The following is a 21,600-nucleotide window of genomic DNA, read 5'->3' on the forward strand; positions in this document are numbered from 1 at the left end:
ATAGAGGGGGGAAAAGGCTACTTGAATTCCAATTATTCAGCAAATTACTGCGGAGATAACATCAAGCACAGCCTATCAGTGACCATTTTGGGAATGCTTCTAAGGATGGACTGCTGCAGTGCTCTGTCCCAAATCATGTTATCTGATTTTATTGTAAGACTTGATATGCCTTTGTTTGTTTTTTTTTTAAGGCAGTAAAATGTTGTACAGCAAAGACTGTCAGTATATAGATTTTAACGGGTATGCATGCTGCCTATTTCAAACACAATATTAACTCTGCTTTAAAGTGGAACACCTGGCAAACAGCTAAATACTTGCTTTAAATACATAAATGATTACTATTTGACCTACCAATGGATTTGTAACATTTGCTCATTTTCTTTTGGTGCATACCATTCTACCGGTTAGGAAGAGCTCTCTGTTGCTGCTTGGTCCAGTAGTACTGCTTTCTGGCACACCTTTTCTTTTTTACCAGGTCAGGTTCCTACCTATTGAACAGAGAAGATAATGCTGATTTACAGTATATGTATAGGAAAATGCATTACTAATAGAGGAAAATGAATTGCGTAAAGCAGTATTAAACCCAAAAGGAAACATGTATTATATTGAAGCTTACAAATTCTTAGATGTGATGGCTGCATTTATTTTCATTTTTAGGTTTTCTTTCTTCTATTTTTATCTAGATGCTTAAAAACTAGCTTTAAGATCATTACCCACTGGTACAGCTGCCCCAGTACACTTCACCATAATTATAATGTACTTTTGGTCCCTGGCCAGTGTTGCGGATGTGGAAACCATGCAGTAGTTGTTCTCACATGAGGTCATTATTTGTGGACTTTATTTCCCCAATGGAACTTTCCATGGCCAAGGAAAATGCTATGCAAGATGCCTACATTCATATTTGGGTTGCATTGAGTGTTTTACATAACTCCCAGGATTTGTATAGCTATCATTTAGCCAATGGGACTCCTTTTTTAACGTTTTAAAAGTGGTGATAATCAGGAAGATGTCAACCGATACCGACCTTCCCTTACCCATTCTCCCCTCTTGCCCCCCTCCCTCATACCTACCTTCCTCCTCCGTTTCTCTTTTTGCTCCTGACTTTTATGTCTCCCCTTCCCTTCCTCCCTCTTGTACCCTCTTCATTTCCCGTTACTCCTCATATGTCCTGTGCATCTAGGTACCCGTGAACCCAACTTCTACTGGCCTTGGGCCGTTACCTCACTACACTTAAGCTGGCCATACATGGATCAAAATTTAGCTGGGTCAGTAGGGACTAGCTGCAATTTGATCCATGTATGACCACTGTGGTTGCACAGAAGTTGATCTCCCTCTGTTGGAAAATGTCCACTCAATCACTGCTGCAGGCTATAGACTGCAGTGCTAATTAGTGTATTCTGATAGTAGAGAAGTCTTCCCACTGTAAGAATACAAAGATTCCCTCATCCACCTCAAATGTGTGGATGGTGGAATTGGGTCAGTTTTTTCAATCAACCTGCTGGTTAAACAAAAAAACTAACTTATCTATTGCTAGCTTTACTCCTGTCACCCTACATCTTATACGTGCAAGCTCTCATGAAACCTCATACACTTTGACATGAAATATAGCTGCCATCATTGTGTGAACCTATTACAGCTGTGTGGCAGATAAACTGAGGTTAGAAAAAAATAGAAAAAATCAACCTATTCAGTGAACAGGATAGCTCCCAAGAAATTGTTTCTTATCATTAATTTTAAGTAAAACTATGACCTCCTGTTAAAAAGAAATATGTATTGAAGCCCTTAATTGTGAGTCCATCTGCACTTTCAGCTTTTTCTTTGTTACCCTGCAAAGTTTCACAAATACCCAATTAGACTGCCAATCATGCAGCTTCCTGTGGTGTTACAACGCTGCTGCACTGCTACTCAAGTCAGAACAGTGCTGTCACCCTATAATAAAATACCCTTTTGTGTAAAATTCAAATACAATTAAAATTAAAATAATTCAAAATAATTCAAAATTATCACCAAATACAATCATAAAATGTCCAATTCAAATGTGTCCAACAAAATGTGTCCAACAAAATGTGTCCAACAAAATCCAAAAGTCCAAATTCCAAACTTCCATCCAGTAAGAAGGATAATAATACTAATTTTTCAGCGGAAAAACCTCAAAACAAAGAAATAAACTATAGTGCATTACCCTTAAATAAATAAATAATACTCTAATTCATGCAAATCACAAACCATTCAAAATGTGCAAAAACACACACAAAAAAAAAAAAAATTATAAGTAATTTTTATATATATAATACACAGATTGTGAACACTCCGTGACCATTCCAACTCTGTGTGCACACTGTGACCCAACAAACAGTAGTGCTAAATACTATTACCCTCTGTGAGTATTTGTATGCATATTCAATACTATGGAATCAAAACTCTTCTCATTCCTTCATTTCCGGGATTAGATTTCCAAGGTCCTCACAAAGATAAGAAGACTCTTTTAGACTGATCACCAAGGCATAGGGACAAATTTATTAGCAACTTACATCTGAAAAAAGGAACTTCCAGCTCTTTCAATGGTTCTCTAATATAATCAGCAATCAAAGGGCTGAAAACCATATGTTTCAAACCAACAAAATGGCCACGGTGACACTTCCGGTTAGCGTGCGTGCGTCTTGACGTCACATCCCCTAACGCGTTTTGTCACTTCCAAGCTTCATCTGTCACCCTCACATAGGCTCTGTCTGATTACAGTACAGCAAAATGAAAAGATTTTGCAGGGGACATGGTTATCTGAATTGGCACTGCTAATGCAAAATCTCATTGATTATCAATCAGTCGGCGAATAGCCGACTGTTTACTGCAAGCTACAGTGAAGGAAAACATGACTTACTTGGGAGTTAAATAAAGTTTTTTTTAGACATGTTTAAATTATTACGCGAGAAGCTTAGGATGTCATCTAAGCCAATGTTGGCCTAAAATGAGAAGTGCTGTATTATTTCCATGGAAATGAGGATTTTGGCAACCCTTAAGAAATTATCATAAAACACTTTCATGTAGAACCATTTAGTTTATCAGTCTTCAGAGAATAAATCAGTATGTCAATAATCATTCTCTGTATAGAAAGAAAATGACCCTTTTTTCAAATTTGTACCACATCAGCTATACCAAACAACTGGGATAGAAGATTATGCAGCATGTTTAATGACCCCATCTGTTCATAGATAAGGTCATAATATGATGTTTTCCCATCCAGTTAAATAGATTGTGATTTTCAGTTTTGACCTGTTAACCCAAATATCAGGTTGACTGATCTGCAGGTATGTGGACTCATTCAGATCCCCCCTTCCTAATAAAGGCTGATTAAAATATACCTGCATGTGTTTTTAGCCTGGAAATAAAAATGGATAACTTAAATCTAACTGTCAAACGATATGTTAAAATTCTTTAGTCCAATGCATGGAATTTTTGCCAAATTAGAGCAATAACTAGACTGTGAATCAGGTACCTATGGTTCAGAAAACCACAGAGGAAGGTAATTTATGTTATTCAGTAATGTTGAAGAGGGGGGATTTTTTTCTAATGCTGTCAACGTTATTCCTTCTTGAAGTACATATAGAAAAGATGAAGATATGGGCTTAAGATGCATAGCGATGCTGGAAAGGAGAGGCAGTATCACAAGAACAGCTAAAAAGAAGTATAGAAGGGTTTTACATGTAGCCCACCTTTTGGGATCTTCTCTGAACTATAAACAGAGGCAGCATTATTAAAATTGTCTGTTATGTATATTTAGTCTTCTTGTTATAGAAAAACTAATTTAAGAAGAATATGTTAAGCTTGTACATAATACTACAGATATTGTTTGGGTTTGGATTTCATATAGGCAAACACTAAATCTGAGGTTGTTTCTAATGAGCATTTTTGCATGCAGTTCACTGGACTGGCTACCAGTTCTGCCTCTTCCTCTCCTAGTCTAAATACGTAGTCTAAATACTGCTGCACATAAAATTAGAAGATGCTATTAGCTGTATAAACTAATTTTAATTAATTATTTGTGAATACAAAGCTGCATTATTGTGTGCTGTCTTTTATACCTGAATAGAGTTTTGCCTTAACTCACTATCAAAAGACAGTATATTTAAAATAGTGATCCTTTAACTCAAATGGCAACATGACAAAGTATATCATTAAAGACATTTCAATAGCTTCTAAAGTTATATTATTTACCCATATAACACTATGATGAATTCTAAGGAATGCATCCAAAAATGACCTAGCTGGGAATCCTTCCAAAAGACTCCTTGCTGCATTATTGCAGTTAAAATCTATTTCCTCCTAGAAATAAACCACACAGAAATCACCAGTGCTGTACTTCCAGCCTTCTGTAGAATTTCTGCATAATTTACAGTAAGGGGTTGTTTCAGTACAGCAGTATAATTATACCATAGTCTATTTTAGGTCTCCTGTGCAGTTCCTTCGAATCAATGCACCTATTTAAGTACGATAGGACAATTATGTTGCAGCTCTTATGCCATTAGTCATTCTGCTTTCAGTCTAGATAAAAAGCAGCTGAAAACCCCACTCTGTTGGTAAGTTCTTGGCTGGCAGCTTTTTAAATCGCCATTTTCAACACTCAATATTGAAGAAAAGAGTTCACAATAATATTATTAATTGAAAGAGAAATAGAAGAACAGTATGTATTTATACCAGTTGTTAGTGGTGTAATGGCAACGTGCTAAAATGTAGCACACAACAAATAAAGCAAGTAATTTACCACTTCATCATAGGCAATTGCATTCTGTAAGTCAAAATACGCATACACAGATTGCAGTAATTAGGCCTTAAGTATGAAATACAGCTACAGTGGAACAGTATCCCAAGATCACTAGGTAATATATTGGAGCGCACAAAATATAATAAAAAGATGTAGGAGCAATGGTAGTGAAGCAATTTATATGAAGTAACTTGATTTAATTCAAGGCATTTCAGATGGGATACAAATAAATTGGTAACATCATTTAAAGACAGGTCTACATTCTTAAACTTTTGTTTTTCCTTATTGGTGCTACATGTTGTTTTATACATAGGTTGTTTCAGTCCTTTTATAGTTAATCAGCAGGTAATAAAAGTGGACAGCAATAATCGATTCTCCTCCATTTCCATTTTGCTTCAGTTTGGCATTTTTTCTTTTCCCAGATGTCTGCATCAGGAAAAAAAAGTGTAGGCAGGTAGAGACCCCTTTAAGGGTTGCTCCTCCTAGTGGAGGAGTGGCGACATCGGGGTACCCTTTTATACAATGGGAGGAGCTTGGGTACAGAGAGAGTCTGCCTGGCACCTCAGAAAGCAGAGGTCAGCTGAAGGGTTTCTGGTATGCTCCCCCTTTGGGGGGGGGGGGGGGACTGTGGATACCTTTGCCTATGGTCTTTGGGAACTTAACTTGTGGACTGATATCTGGTTATGAGTACCATCTTGTTCTTACACTGTTTTACATGCTGACATGATGCAACAGACTGATATGTTATACCTCATCATTATTTGGAAAAGTTATTACTATCATTATTGTCTGTTGTAATGTAGCTGGAAACTAAAGAAATTACTTTTGCAACAAAAAGCCCCTGTGAGGTGTTCTAATGGAAGGTAATGTGTTAAGTACAGCCAATGCCTGGGGGTGAAGAATGGTTTGCTTTACTGGTGCAAACCTGGTCAGCTTTGGAGTGGGTAGTGGTGGAAGAAAAGGGATGGGTGAACCACACATCGGGTGGCCCAGGCCACCATGTTTCATGAGTCCTGAAAGGTCAGTTGGACTTCTGGTGCCTCAGCTCTGAACAACATGTAAAACATAGGCCTGTGCATAAGTACTCCAGGTGTGAAAGGGTGATCAGGACGATGTGACGGAAAGGTACATCTGTACACATGAACAATATGTGGGTTTGGCCAGAACTCAGTGTGATGCTCTCCAACTCTGTATGTAAAGGTAGAGCCCAGCTGCCCATGTCAGCCATGTGGAAATAAGCTGAGATCCCTCTTACACTGTGATGGGGTTATGTATGAAAATGTATCTGACTGAATCAGAAAGAAAATAATAAACAAATATGGTCTCCTTGATTGCTGTACTTCAAGTATTTACATATTTGAGCAGTAAATGGGCTTTAAAACAGGACCTCACTAATCTCTATAGGTGCAGACATTGTGGAGCAATTAATCTTCAAATGTTCACAGGGGACAAAGTCCTTAAAGTTATCCACTCAACAGTTTAGCTCACCATGCTCCCTCCTCCCAGAACACCAGCTCTAAGCCTGCCTAACATATTTAGAACATATTTCTGAATCACTGCTGGGAGGGGGGCAGGATGAGCTGAGCTGCTGAGAAAACATCTTAACAAAATTCAGTGCTTCTGTAGTGACTGGTAACAGGCATCAGAGGCAGAGAGCAAAGAAAGATATCAGCTCACAAGATTTCTGGCAGGATGAACAGGTATATTTTCATACGTAGAACCAGGGTTTTTTTTCAATGGAACACGGGGGAACGTGCCTCCAGCACTGAATATATGTAATGGCAAGGGGTGCTAGGGTGTGCTGGAAGGTCTGTTGATGCTGGCTGCCGGGGAATCTATTTTCACTGGAAGAGATCTATTTCTGCATGGTGGTCTGTTGTTGCTGGGGAAGTCTGTTGTTGCTGGAAGGGATCTACTGTTGAAGGAGGGATCTATTGATGTTGGCTTCTGGAGAGTCTATTGATGCTGGCTGCTTGGGGATTTGTTGTTGCTTCTGGGGGTCTATTGTTATTGGAGTGGTCGATTGTTGCTGAGGGAATCTTTGTTGGTGGAGGGGTCTATTGCTGCTGGCTGCAGTGGATCTATTTTACTGCTCTTTTTGTTATCATTAACAAATTCCATACAAAATTATACTTGGCTGTATTTTCTCTACAAGGAGCGGTACTGGTAGGTGGATAGGGGATGGAACCAAGGGACAGTGCTCGGAGGTGGGTAGGAGGTGGAGGTGGACAGAAGTGATTCAGAAGGGGGGAGTTCTTACACCTATTCTCTATGAAAAAAAGCCCTGCATAGAACACTCCCAATAGTATAAAACTCATTATTACACTGGTATATATTTCTGACTATTGGTTGAGGTGCAAAGTAAATATTAGCAGATGCTGCCATGTACTAGGAAGTAGAAGTATCTCCCTAACTCTCACTCTTGGTGATATGTCTGTCTATGGCCACCCTTAGTTAAAGTGATGAGAACAAGACAATTCTCCTTTGTTTAGTGAATGAGGTAAAACTCTACTGACTTCAATCATCCAATCATTCTCAAACCAAAAACATTTTTAATTTTCCTTGCACATGATTGGGATGATATTCTTTGTAAAGTGAATCTTCACCACTCTTACTAAGCTAAGAGAAAATTCCGTTGTAAAGTGAACTGCCTATTTGCCTTTGAAAAATCACTCCGTGTCCCTAAACAACCATAGATACCTGTAGGAATCTCTATTTTGTTTTTCTGCTTTTCTTTGTGTTGTACAAAACATAGTGCTGAAAAGCATTTAGCAAAAAAGGACAAGCTCATCATATGCCCTTGAGGATTCTTTGTGTATCTGAGATCCTTTTGTTATTTCTTTTTGCATGCAACATAATATATGATAGAATAATGTACTCTTGTTTCATATTTTGGTTTCTTTTTTTTGCAGTAACGGTGGTCCTATTTGCTGCTTTACGACGACAGAGAAAGAAAGAACCGTTGATTGTTTCTAAAGAAGACATAAGGGATAACATTGTGAGTTACAATGATGAAGGAGGTGGAGAGGAAGATACTCAAGCCTTTGATATTGGTACATTGAGAAACCCTGAAGCCATAGAAGACAGTAAATTGCGCAGGGATATTGTTCCAGAAACACTCTTTTTTCCACGTCGAACTCCATCGGCAAGAGACAACACTGATGTCAGAGATTTCATCAACCAAAGGTTAAAGGAGAATGACCTGGATCCAACAGCTCCCCCTTATGACTCCTTAGCAACATACGCATATGAAGGCAATGGTTCAGTGGCAGAATCCCTAAGTTCCCTGGAATCTGTCACTACAGATGGTGATCAGGACTATGACTATCTGAGTGACTGGGGACCACGTTTTAAAAAACTAGCAGATATGTATAGTGGTGCAGACAGTGACAAAGACTCATAATATATTGCCTTTTTGCTTTCCAGTTGTGGAAAAGAAAACAGCATTTAAAAAAATGAGGAGTACCTATATGGGTGGCTCTTTACCTGAGCCATCTGCTCATCCAGTTGTTTAATATTTGAAAATTGTGCAGATTTAATGTTGGAGACTTTTTATAGTAGACTTTATGAGCTTCCAAGAGGCATTTTTTCATTTGTTGCTTTGCTTTTTTATATATTACCACAATTTAGTCAACCCTTTTTATCTAATCAGTCTTATAAACACTAGGAAAGGGAGGGGGAGCAATATTTGTACACAGTCTACTCTCATTAAAATACTGATTTGTTTCAGTTACCATAACCAATCACGTGTTCCTTTGTGCACCAATGGCAATTGAACCCACTGAATGTCATGTGATTATGATGTTTGGAGATGTTTAAATATTAGCCGTATTGGTTTGGCTAAAAGCCTTAAAATCTACTTAGCCATTTTAAGAGGGCCTTCCTCTTTACCCAGTGGTTATGTATGAAGTCATCAAAAGGATCAACACAAATGAAAGAACTGAAAGTGAATATGCGATTTAATGTCTTTCTAACTTGTAATGAGCAAATCTATTAGAACTCACTGGTTTGGCAAGCTTCACCATTGACATTTTGCCTCTGATTGTGTTGTGTCTCAGTTTGAAAAGAAGACCCACCTGGACTTTTTTCACATTCTGATATTTCTGTTATTGAATACTTGGAAAAAAAGATCCTTTCTTTTCCCTTTAACGGCTGCGAGAAGGCAATACCAGCTGTCAAATGTAAAACTTTGTGAAATACAAAAATAGGTTGACATTGTCTCTGTACTGAACATCACCAAAAGTATTGTAGAATTCTATACAGATGTAACAAGAGTCTGATATCAGGAAGTTTCACATTAAGATGCAAGAGTAGGAGCAGGAACATTATCTACGGTTTCTATTGTTCTAGGTGACATAGTAGTAGAGGTTGCGTAAGAGACTTAACAGGATACACATCCTGCAGTTTATATACACCAAAAATTTTAAATATTGTTGCTGTATAATTTGACTAATGTGTTACAAGAATGAAACCTCTTGGACAGGCGTGTTCTGAATGTTATATAGAAAAAACTGGGATATGAGCAATCTTTATTACCATTAATGAGACCATACATGTTATCTACTGATCAGTGTTAATTTCAGCTATTTGGTATGATTTCAGTGTAATTTTTGTTTTATTTAAATAATTATAAAGCCGTTGTTTTGATATAAACCGTGTATGTAATATGAATTATTATGGGGTTTTGTTGTAGTGGACATTTTATGACACTGCCCACTCAGCTTGTTAGGGAAAACATTTGACCCATGGCATCTTTTTGACTTTGCTCACTATTGGTTTAAGTTTAGCATTCACATAATGTTAATGTAGTGCCAAGATATGGAGGCTGCTAATGTTAACCTTTTCCTAATTATGCAAGTTGCTAAGATCTGTAAACGTGCTCCAGGTCAAGGACTTAGAAAGAGCTGAAGCCACTTAATTAACAGGAGAGGGCCAGCAAATTATCATTTTCTAATGGCAGCCTCCATATTTCTATGTTCACTTTAAAGTACATCTAAAGGCTCCAGTATGACAATTTAATGTGGTTCCATATTTAGTTACCATGTAATGCACAAGCCTGAGAAAGTTAAAACAAAATGTCCTTTACCTACTTAAGCGAGCCAAACCCTCCTTTAGTTATTTCTCACATTCTCCCAGACACTGCAGCTCACAGTGGGGGGGTTTCAGCAGCAGAGACAATGCTGTCAATCCAGAAAGTAGTGGGCAGGAATAGAAAAGTGGTGGGCAGGACTAGGTGTGGCCAGTTGCATGCTTTTGAATCAGCAGTGACAATGTGGATAGTCATGCCCCCGCAATGTCTTCTCATCCCACTGTAGAGCAAGCTGACACAGTCTACATAAGTTCCAGCAGAGAACATGGTCTGCCAGCTGTAAAGCACAGTGGGGTTGAGTTCCTAAAGGAGAGGAGCATATTCACTTTGCAAGGTAATTTTCATTTTTGAAGGACGTTTTCACTTAGCTTAGTGAATGTGGCAAAGCTGTGCTGATTTCAATCACGTGCAAGCAAAATGTTTGTTAATTTTTAATTTTCCTTGCAAGTGAAAAGTGCATTTTCACCATATTCATGAAGTGAAATTTTTCTTTCAAAATGAACATGATTTACTCTTTTAATAAATAAACCCCTTTAAGCCAGTTTCCCAGACAGAAAACAAAGCTAAAGCCCTACTGAAGGTAAAGCCATCAGAAGATGGCAGCTCAATAATATAATTTACAAATGAAAATTAGGAGCCATGCAAGGGCATACAATAGCATTGGTAGCTCTATTAAGTTGAAGTTGAATGTATTAATAAATTAAGGGCTCACTTACACTTGCTGTTAGGGGGTGGTAAAAACACTTGGTTGGGATGCATTTTACTACCCCAACCGATCCCTGTAAGCTGAAAATTCAGCACCTAGGGGTGTACACATGCAGCAGCCGAGATGCTTTGTTTCAGAGTTGCAGGATGAATGAAGCACACTTTCCCGTTTGGCAGGCATTATCACCTGCCATATGAGACCCATTCAAGTGAAGAAAGTTATGGTGCACCCTCCCTACAGCTGCAGTCAATGCAGTGGGATAAAATACTGCCCATCAAATGCCTCTGAAAAGTAATTCCATGCTGCATGTGTAAATGAGCACTAACAGTCTTTTTTCAATGTGATTGTAAAGCAGCATCCTGTTTAAAAATATCAGAACAATGTTTTCTATCCAAGGGGAACTAACTGTTTATTGTTGTCCTGTCTGGATTTAATCAACCGGCATTTTCCAAAGTTCAATGTTGGTTTTACAGCATCAGGCGCTCATTATGGTATTATCACCATTAATGAAACTCTAACTGGAAAAGCCTTTTACGCTCACACTGCCTTGAAAATTATCTCTAAAAAAAACCCCTGTTTTATAGACCTACAGTCATGGCCGAAATTGTTGGCACCCTTGATATTTTTCCTGAAAATCAAGTATTTCACACAAAAAAGGTATTGCATTAACACATGTTTTGCTATACACATGTTTATTCCCTTTGTATGTATTGGAACAAATATAAAACAGAGGCAGAAAAGCAAATATGACATAATGTCACACAAAACCCCAAAAATGGGCTGGACAAAAGTATTGGCACCCTTAACTTAATATTTGGTTGCACACCCTTTGGAAAACATAACTGAAATCAGTCGCTTCCTATAACCATCAATAAGCTTCTGACACCTCTCACCCGGAATTTTGGACCACTCTTCCTTTGCAAACAGCTCCAGGTCTCTCTTATTGGAAGGACACCTTTTCCCAACAGCAATTTTAAGATCTCTCCACAGGTGTTCAATGGGATTTAGATCTGGGCTCATTGCTGGCCACTTCAGAACTCTCCAGCGCTTCTTTGCCATCCATTTCTGAGTGCTTTTTGACGTATGTTTGGGGTCATTGTCCTGCTGGAAGACCCAGGATCTTGGACGCAAACCCAGCTTTCTGACACTGGGCCCTACAGTGCGACCCAAAATCCTTTGGTAATCCTCAGATTTCATGATGCCTTGCACACAGTCAAGGCACCCAGTGCCAGAGGCAGCAAAACAACCCCAAAACATCATTGAACCTCCACCATATTTTACCGTAGGTACTGTGTTTTGTTCTTTGTAGGCCTCATTGCGTTTTCGGTAAACAGTAGAATGATGTGCTTTACCGAAAAGCTCTATCTTGGTCTCATCTGTCCACAAGACGTTTTCCCAGAAGGCTTTTGGCTTACTCAAGTACATTTTGGCAAACTGTAGTCTTGCTTTTTTATGTCTCTGTGTCAGCAGTGGGGTCCTCCTGGGTCTCCTGCCATAGCGTTTCATTTCATTTAAATGTCGACGGATAGTTCGCGCTGACACTGATGCTCCCTGAGCCTGCAGGACAGCTTGAATGTCTTTGGAACATGTTTGGGGCTGCTTATCCACCATCCGGACTATTCTGCGTTGCAATCTTTCATCAATTTTCCTCATCCGTCCACGACCAGGGAGATTAGCTACAGTGCCATGGGTTGCAAACTTCTTGATAATGTTGCGCACTGTGGACAAAGGCAAATCTAGTTCTCTGGAGATGGACTTGTAACCTTGAGATTGTTGATATTTTGCCACAATTTTGGTTCTCAGGTCCTCAGACAGTTCTCGTCTCCTCTTTCTGTTGTCCATGCTTAGTGTGGCACAGACAGACACACAATGCAAAGGTTAAGTGAACGTCTCTCCTTTTTATCTGCTTTCAGGTGTGATTTCTATATTGCCCACACCTGTTACTTGCCCCAGGTGAGTTTACAGGAGCATCACATGCTTGTAACATTCTTATTTATCCGCAGTTGTGAAAGGGTGCCAATACTTTTGTCCAGCCCATTTTTGGAGGTTTGTGTGACATTATGTCGAATTTGCTTTCTTTCCTCCCTTTTTTTGTTTTGTCCCAATACACACAAAGGGAATAAACATGTGTATAGCAAAACATGTGTTAATGCAATACGTTTCGTGAGAAATACATGATTTCCTGGAGAAATATCAAGGGTGCCAACAATTTCGGCCATGACTGTATAATCTCAACCTTTCCTAAAGCACCTCTCGTAGTTTCATAGCACTTAATTTTTTGCTGCTGTAAATTCATTTTATTTCTGTTTTAATTAAATTGCTGAGAATATGCACTGAACATAGGATTTATATATACCAAATGGTGGCAGGCTTCCAAGGCCCCTGTAGCTGTTCCAGTTCTATACTATAAGGTCATCTTCATACTAATGAATTAAGACATGCATGTCTCCTACGCAGGCAATTCTATGAGAGTGACGCAGATTATATAATGAAATAGGTTTGCCCAAGCTTTCGATGAAAAATTTCCCACTCTGAAAATGACATTTGTAATTACATTAATATGACTACAAACAGCGGAAACCTGGAATTGATTGTCTTTGACACTAAATAATTCGGGGACTGTTCTTTATTTTAAAGAGTCCCAAAGGTAGTTTGTACTGTTTAAGTGGAAAGCCGAAGACGATCAGTGAAAAATAGAGCAATATCCGTTAGCGTTATGTGAGTCTCTTGTAGCACATTGTGCGTGATGTATACCGTACTCAGAGTGACAAACAATAGTGCCATAGTCATTGCATGACTCCTTGAAATTGTAATCGTAAATAATATGTTAATATTATATAAATAACAAATGAGAAAAGCTTCAGCTGTATTTGCAAATATGGAGAGGCTGTATTTACCGTTACGTAATATGGGTAACAGAATTTTGCTTGACTGGTTCTAACACAATGGCCAAGGGAAGTTTGCTCCAGCTATCAACAAATGATGGTTTGACTTTTAAACTTTATTTTACTTCATATGTAGATGTGAAGCTTATAAAGGCCTACTGGTACTAAAAAGCTGGAATAATAAAAGGTACTCTGTTACTGGGGGAAAGGGGCGCAAATTGTTGGCACCTAGAACCTGTACATAAGTGCTACAGCCATATTGATAGGCAAAGCTTCAGTGCTGCCTGACATTGTTAAAGATTGCCTGTCCCTCCTTATCTTCTGCACATTCCTAGTAGCCAGCGAGGATGCCTATGATAGAGATGGTCCAATAGGAATTTGTGGGTAAAGAACTTAGCAGAAAACTCTTGACATTGCCTTCAAGTGACAGAGCTTTGAGTGTCAGAACAGCTGATATTTCAACATGACAGGAAGGTTTAGAAGACTGATCCATATATGAAGCCCAGATTTCTAGAGGCACCTGTACATTCCTATATCATTACCCCAAACATTACTTTCAGTTGGCTCCTTTCCACGTAGTAAAAAATATCTGTCTAATATCTGCCATACTAAACTCAGCATGAATGACTAGGAATCCTTGGACCCACGGTTTATCTTACTGAAGCCTTTGAACCCACTGTTTATCTTACTGAAGCCTTTGAACCCACTGTTTATCTTACTGAAGCCTTTGAACCCACTGTATATCTTACTGAAGTCCTTGGGCCCATTGTTTATCCTATTGGAGCCCTTGGACCCATATCACTCAATATACAAATACCAGCTTGCAGACCTGGGACAAGCTCTCCAACATATCTCAAATCAAATCAAAAACCTCTCCAAACTACAGAGACATTTGAGAGGAACATTGTTCTGGAAAAATGAGAAAATAATTCAATGTAATTCAAACTCTATATTAATCAAGGAAGTGTTTACTGAGAAAAGGGACTGCCATTGCAGTATGAGAATACCACATGCCTGGCTGTATCCAGATTTAGTACTTCATGAGTAACTGACCTGGAACATGCTTGCAGATTAGAAAAGGTAGAATTGGACCTCCTGAACTGCATGCTTGTTACAGAAGGTTGGTTAAAAATATTTTGAGCCGTTGGGTCAGCATTTTAACTCCAGACACTAGAATTAATAGAAGGTGAGGTAGCACCTGCAGCAACCATATTGTCTCAGTACAGTGGTCTGTTAATTAACTAGGCCTAATGCATATTCTCAAGTTCTAGGGGATTACATTTGAAAACACAGCATAATGCAGGAAGAATGAGCCCTGATCAAAAGTGCCCTATAAGTCAAAATTCTTCTTGCCATATTCTAGAACATAAAACAATTAGAAGGTGCTTTGCTATGAAGGATCTAAAAAAAAAAAAAATCTTTGTGAATGTCTTGACATTCACAAGAAAGTCACAAATAATACTTGTATGGTTTGAAATATGTGGTAAATGTGAGTTTGTATTAGTTGATTTTCACAGGCAATATAAAATTCCCTAATAATCTATTTCTAAAGGGAAAATAGCTTTAAAATGGAGTTCCAGACGTTTTTGTGTTTATTAAAAGTCAGCAGCTACAAAAACTGTTGCTGCTCACTTTAAATAAACACACACTTACCTGTCCCAGGGTCCAGTGATGTGCTCACCCGCACTGTGCCTTCCCTCCCTGTTCTCTCCACGGCGCCGGCATCTCAACTGTGGCTTCACAGCCAGGTGCCCACTGCACATGCACAGCCTGATTAGTCCGGCAGTCTTCTGGGACCTGTGAAGGAAGGGGGACAAACTTCCAGCTCACTTCCCTGAGGCAATCTGAGCCAGAAGTGGGAACGGGTACCTGTTAAAACCCCTCCCCCTAAAAGGTGCAAAATAATGCAGTGGAGGGGGGAGAAGGCAAACAAGCGAAGCTTCCACTTTTTGGTGGAACTCCGCTTTAAGAACATTTGACCAGAAGAGTTACCATTTGACCAATAGAGAAAATAGTCTAACACTATGAGTTAAAACACAAATAAAGATCTGAAAAGTGTGGCGTGCATTTGTATTCAGCCCCCCCAGTCAATATTTGGTAGAACCACCTTTCGCTGCAATTACAGCTGCAAGTCTTTTTGGGGATGTCTCTACCAGCTTTGCACATCGAGGGAGTTAACGTTTTTCCTATTCTTCTTTGCAAAATAGCTCAAGCTCTGTCAGAATGGATGGAGAGCGTCTGTGAACAGCAATATTCAAGTCTTGCCACAGATTCTCAATTGGATTTAGGTCTGGACTTTGACTGGGCCATTCTAACACATGAATATCTTTTGATCTAAACCATTCCATTGTAGCTCTGGCTGCATGTTTTGGGTCGTTGTCCTGCTGGAAGGTGAACCTTCGCCCAGCCTCATGTCTTTTGCAGACTCTAACAGGTTTTCTTCTAAGATTGCCCTGTATTTGGCTCCATCCATCTTCCCATCAACTCTGACTAGCTTCCCTGTCCCTGCTGAAGAAAAGCATCTCCACAACATGATGCTACCACCACCATGTTTCACAGTGGGGATGGTGTATTCAGGGTGATGTGCAGTGTTAGTTTTCTACCTCACATAGCATTTTGCTTTTTGGCCAAAAAGTAAAATTTTGGTCTCAACTGACCAGAGCAGGGGCGGACTGACCATTTGGAAACTCGGGCACCGCCCGAGGGCCCAGGGTCAGTAGGGGGCCCCATGAGATGCCCCTGGTACCTTTTTCATAGGCTTTTTTGAGTTTGGGCAAGGACACAGGGGCCCCATGATCCCCTATTGCCCAGGGGCCCCATGAGTTGTCAGTCCATCCCTGGACCAGAGCACCTTCTTCCACATGTTTGCTGTGTCCCCCACATGGCTTCTCACAAACTGCAAACAGGATTTCCTATGGCTTTCTTTCAACAATGGTTTAATTTTTGCCACTCTTCCGTGAAGATTTGTGGAGTGCACGACTAATAGTTGCCCTGTGGACAGATTCTCCCACCTGAGCTGTGGATCTCTGAAGCTTCTCCAGAGTTATCATGGGCCTCTTGGCTGCTTCTCTGATTAATGGTATCTTTACCTGGCCTCTCAGTTTAGGTGGACAACCATGGCTTGGTAGGTTTGCAGTTGTTCCATACTCTTTCCATTTTCAGATGATGGATTGAACAGTGCTCCGTGAGATGTTCAGAGCTTGGGATTCTTTTTATAACCTAACCCTGCTTTAAACTTATCCCTAACTTTATCCCTGACCTGCCTGGTGTGTTTCTTGGCCTTCCTGATGCTGTTCACTAATGTTCTCTAAAAAAAACCTTTGAGGGCTTCACAGAAAAGCTGTATTTATACTGAGATTAAATTACACATAGGTGGACTCTATTTACTAATTAGATGACTTGTGAAGGCAATTGGTTCCTTTAGATTTTAGTTACGGGTATCAGAGTAAAGGGGGATGAATACAAATGCACACAACTATCAGATATGTATTTGTAAAAAATATTGAAAACCATTTATCATTTCCTTCCACTTTTATTGTGCCACTTTGTGTTGGCCTATCAAATAAAATCCCAATAAAATACATTAACGTTTTTGGTTGTAACATGACAAAATGTGGAAAATTTCAAGAGGTATGAATACTTTTTCAAGGCACTGTATACCCCTAAGCATGTGTTTTTCTCATCAAATCACCTCTAAACCTTTTAAAGAATTAAAAGACAAAGATGACAATTCTTGTTGTACTGAAGTCTTCATGTCATCAGTCAGATAGATTTATCAATAGATTTTTGTAACTTTAGTAAGCTCTTCACTTTTGATATGAGACCAGCATGCAAAAAAAGGGACGATCATTTGTCCAATATTCTTATCATATGGGGGGTCCAAGGGATTAAAGCAGGTGGTGAGGAGGCAATCCAGCTCCTCTGCACTGCCTGTCATATGCTCTCTGAAGAGCAAAACATTGTTAGCTCTTCAGAGAGCACAGTGCATGTGAATAAAACCTTATGGAGACACTAGGACTGGTGTTTGTGATAACTGGGGGCGCTGTGACTGGCTGCACTGGTCTGGTGACATTCATAAAAAATAGTGCAGTGCTATGGGTATGATGTAGGTCAAAGCAAGACTAAAAATATCTAAACGCACAATAGCACATGTCAGTTAAAACAAGACTAAAAAATCAAAATGTCTAAACGCATAATATCACATGCAATAAGTCAAGGCAAGAAAAAAATTATATAAAAATAGTTCTGTGTTTTCATTAGAGTCTTATAAAGTGCTTTTCTTATAAAACCGTTGTGTTGTTCCAAGTAATATAGGGGGATTGTGCACTCACCAGATGCACAATACAAATGTGCATTGAACAAAAATCCACAGAAGCTTCCTTCAGGATCTGGCCTGGAATATGGGAAGTTGTCCTCCCTCTGGATGATTGGTCTGGTCAGGGACACCTGGAATGAATCCTCCCTCTAGGTGGGTAGTGATGGTGGGAACCCTCAGGGTGGTAAGAAGAAGATTCAATAGGCTGGAGGTCCTCTTAAGGGATAGATGGATGTAGGTCTCCTGGGTGTAGGTTCTCCCTTCTCCAGAATCCTTGAAGGTGTTGGATCCAGCAGGAGCTATGAATAAATAAATAACACTCCTAAATTGTCCTTCCAGGATCCCAATCCTAAGAATCAGCCCTACAATCCTTGCCAGTCCCTCTTCTGAAAGGGAGAACACACAACCCCCACTTTGTTGTTTTCTCTCTCCCTTCCTTGGTTCCAGGCTGTTTGCTTACACCATCATTACCCACCTAGAGGGAGGATTTATTCCAGGTGTCCCTGACCAGACCAATCATCCAGAGGGAGGACAACTTCCCCTATTCCAGACCAGATCCTGAAGGAAGCTTCTGTGGATTTTTGTTCAATGTACATTTGCATTGTGCATCTGGTGAGTGCACAAGCCCCCTATATTACTTGGAACAACACCACGGTTTTATAAGAAAAGCACTTTATAAGACTCTAATGAAAACACGGAACTATTTTTATATAATTTTTTTCTTGCCTTGACTTATTGCATGTGATATTATGCGTTTAGACATTTTGATTTTTTAGTCTTGTTTTAACTGACATATGCTATTGTGCGTTTAGATATTTTTAGTCTTGCTTTGACCTACATCATACCCATAGCGCTGCACTATTTTTTATGAAGTTTTATTAGGGTTTTCACTTGGTTACCTTGAGTGTCCAGCAGCTTACCCTTCAAGAGCGCTCACTTTTATACCATTTTTTACGGTCTGGTGACATTGTACTTCTGTGGTGGTGATCAGAGACAATAACTGGTGGCACTGACAGAGTGATGTCACAGCAGCCAGCCATTGTACACGATCACCTCCACATCAGTACAAGGTCACCCTAGTGACACTGCACTGCTTTTTGTGAAGTCTGAATATAAAGTGTACACATGCAATCAAGACAGAGGTTTTCTGCAGCTTTAGAACTTTTCCCATTGCAGGAAGAAGTAGGTGACATGAAGCAGAGCGGAAGACCCATAATGCCATTTTTCACAGCTTCGTATGTTAATAACAACTAGGTCCCTGTTGTATAATTCAAGTTGTTTCTCATTATAGATTCCTTTTACATTTGACATATGTAACAGTATTAACGATTTGTAAGTATTGCAAGTGATGTGTTGTTTAAAAACATCATATGCTTGAAATACACTGTAGAGGGAACCTGAGAAAACAGAAATATGAAAGCTGCCAGTGATGGCTTTATTGTTTAAGGCTCCAGGGCTACCAGCCTGATACTGCCTTCACTGCCTATTGAGCCCTTGACCTGGTACTAGCACACAACCAATGAAGGCTGAAAATTCTCAGGATGACAGCCTGCAGCTTTAAAAACTAACTTCCAAATGCCAGTATTTACATTTCTATCCTTGCCATTCTCATCAAGAATCTTCACACCCCTTTCTGTCTGTGCCTAGATTAGGCAACAGTCCCAAGCCTTTCCAAGCATAGTGTTACATATGTTGTAACCCCAATAGTTCTGCACATTGCAAGGATTAACCGCTTCCTGACCGCCCTATAGCAAAAATACTGCTACAGGGCAGCACAATTGTGCAAAATCACGTATATGTTACTGATTTCGCATTTCTGGGTAGGGGGCGTGCGAGCGCCCTACCTGCACCGCCATTTGCGGCCACAGCTGTCAATCACCAAGTCCCAACTGGTAATTACTCGCCGGTGCCTGGTGATTTCCGAGGATCTCCGATGGGGAGGAGAACTGTTTTGTTTACTAACAGTTATCCTCCCTGTCAGCTCGGGCACACTGCTCTGGCTGGCTGTGCATAGCACAGTGAAGCACACAGACAACGTCCCCCAGTAAAACACTCCCTGCACACAGTTTTGATCGCCCCTCATGTTAACCCCTTCCCAGGGGCGGACTGACCATTTGGAAACTCGGGCACTGCCCGAGGGCCCAGGGTCAGTAGGGGGCCCCATGAGATGCCCCTGGTACCTTTTTCATAGGCTTTTTTGAGTTTGGGCAAAAAATGATCCCCTATTGCCTGGGGACCTCATGAGTTGGCAGTCCGCCCCTGCCCTTCCTGCCCAGTGTCATTAGTACAGTGTCAGTGCTTTTTTTTTAGCACTAATCACTGTATTGGTGTCACTGGGGATGTCAGTGATACCAAGTCAGTTCCCCCCAGTATCAGAATGCCTGCCGCAGTCCTGCAGTCGCATTATTAGTCGCTGATTTTGTTTTATCAAAGACATGTAGCAGAATACATTTTGGTGTAAATTTATGGAAAATTAGATTTTTTTACTGGACATGTTTAATAACAACAAGTCAAAAATATTGTTTTTTTTTCCAAAAATTGTCGGTCTTTTTTTTTTTTTTAGTGCAAAGAATAAAAAACGCACAGGTGATCAAATACCCCCGAAAGAAATCTCAATACATGGGAAAAAAAAGGACGTAAATGTAATTTGGGGGCAGCGTTGCATTTGGGAACCTTATTCTTTTGCTCGATGGCATATTGGCATCTGCATGTATCTTTTTTAAACTATTGCTAAACACATATAAAAGAGCTTGTCAGATGGCAAGCTCAACTGGAAAATGCAAAAACCCACCTTAAAGGGAAGTCAACATGTTCCCACTACATAACATACATCAGTGTCACTAACAAAAGAAGCAGTCTTATTTTGAACATGTTTGGCACACTACTCCAACCGTGAAAATCATCACTTATTATCTCTATACTGTAAATTAAACCACAAGCCTCATGACCCTAAGGGCACCTAATTTCCAGAAGAATGTGCAGATCTGCTGGTTACATTCTGCTTTCTGTGGCTTGTTTGCTTTTGCTATTCTTCCATTGCTTTTCCTAACAGAAACCACAGGAGCTAATATTGTGTACGTTTTCTGTAAAAACACACATTGCAACTCATTTTTCTAGACTCACTCATAACCATGCCTATTAAGTTACCTTTCAATGCAAAGACATCAATACATGTACACAGCTCCTAGGAAAAAGCTGCATCTGTTTCTGCCGTCTCCATTCTCAGTGGGACTTGAGAAACTTCTAAGCTGTATACAAATGCAATTTTAGTGAGTGGTAGTCACATGCTGGTTCTTGTGTTATCATCAAAATGATGTCACCTGTCAGTATGGGGCATTGCTTATAATGTAAGTATAGTCCACATTTTATTTTAGTGTTGGAAGACATTTGGAAGGGTTAGAACTCTCACAATTGGATCTGGTGACCATTGTCTTCAATACAGAAATGGTTGGGAAACCAAACATTTAAAGTTGTCATCTAAAGGTTGATGAGGAGAAATATTCCAATAGGTCAGCCTGCGTAAAAGGTAAGTTCACCTTTACAGAAAAAATAATAAATGCACATATTCTTGCAGTAAAATAATGTATATTTAACATTTTTCCTTGCAGGAGCCTGGAATGCATTTGACCTGTGATCAGTAGTTCCTGGGTGCAATGTGAGCTCCTGCAGACATGTCCTCTGCTTTTCAGCCTGTACCTCTGTACCTCTGCAGATGGTACTTGTAGTTTATTAATTCATGGGAAAATGTGAATGAATTACATGACTGTGGGGACACCCCCCTGTGCAGCCACACTGTTTTTAAAAAGTGGCAACGGGTGCTGATTGAATCCATGCCTGCTGCCACAG

At 39.8% G+C, this 21,600-nt stretch overlaps 1 protein-coding gene across 1 annotated transcript in view; it reads left to right on the plus strand.

Moving 5' to 3' along the window:
* LOC149463736 (cadherin-6-like) overlaps positions 1-9,412 on the plus strand; it is a 483,303-nt gene extending 473,891 nt beyond the window's left edge. The window contains exon 12 of the mRNA XM_089674844.1: positions 7,672-9,412. Coding sequence (XP_089530970.1) covers positions 7,672-8,162 — 491 coding nt within the window. The 3' untranslated portion in view covers positions 8,163-9,412. The remainder of the gene's footprint in view (positions 1-7,671) is intronic.
* Positions 9,413-21,600: the final 12,188 nt, after the last annotated feature.

The sequence above is a fragment of the Staurois parvus genome, unplaced genomic scaffold (genome assembly GCF_062004578.1).
Source record: "Staurois parvus isolate SC_StPar_1 unplaced genomic scaffold, SC_StPar_1.0 ptg000153l, whole genome shotgun sequence".
NCBI lineage: Eukaryota > Metazoa > Chordata > Amphibia > Anura > Ranidae > Staurois > Staurois parvus.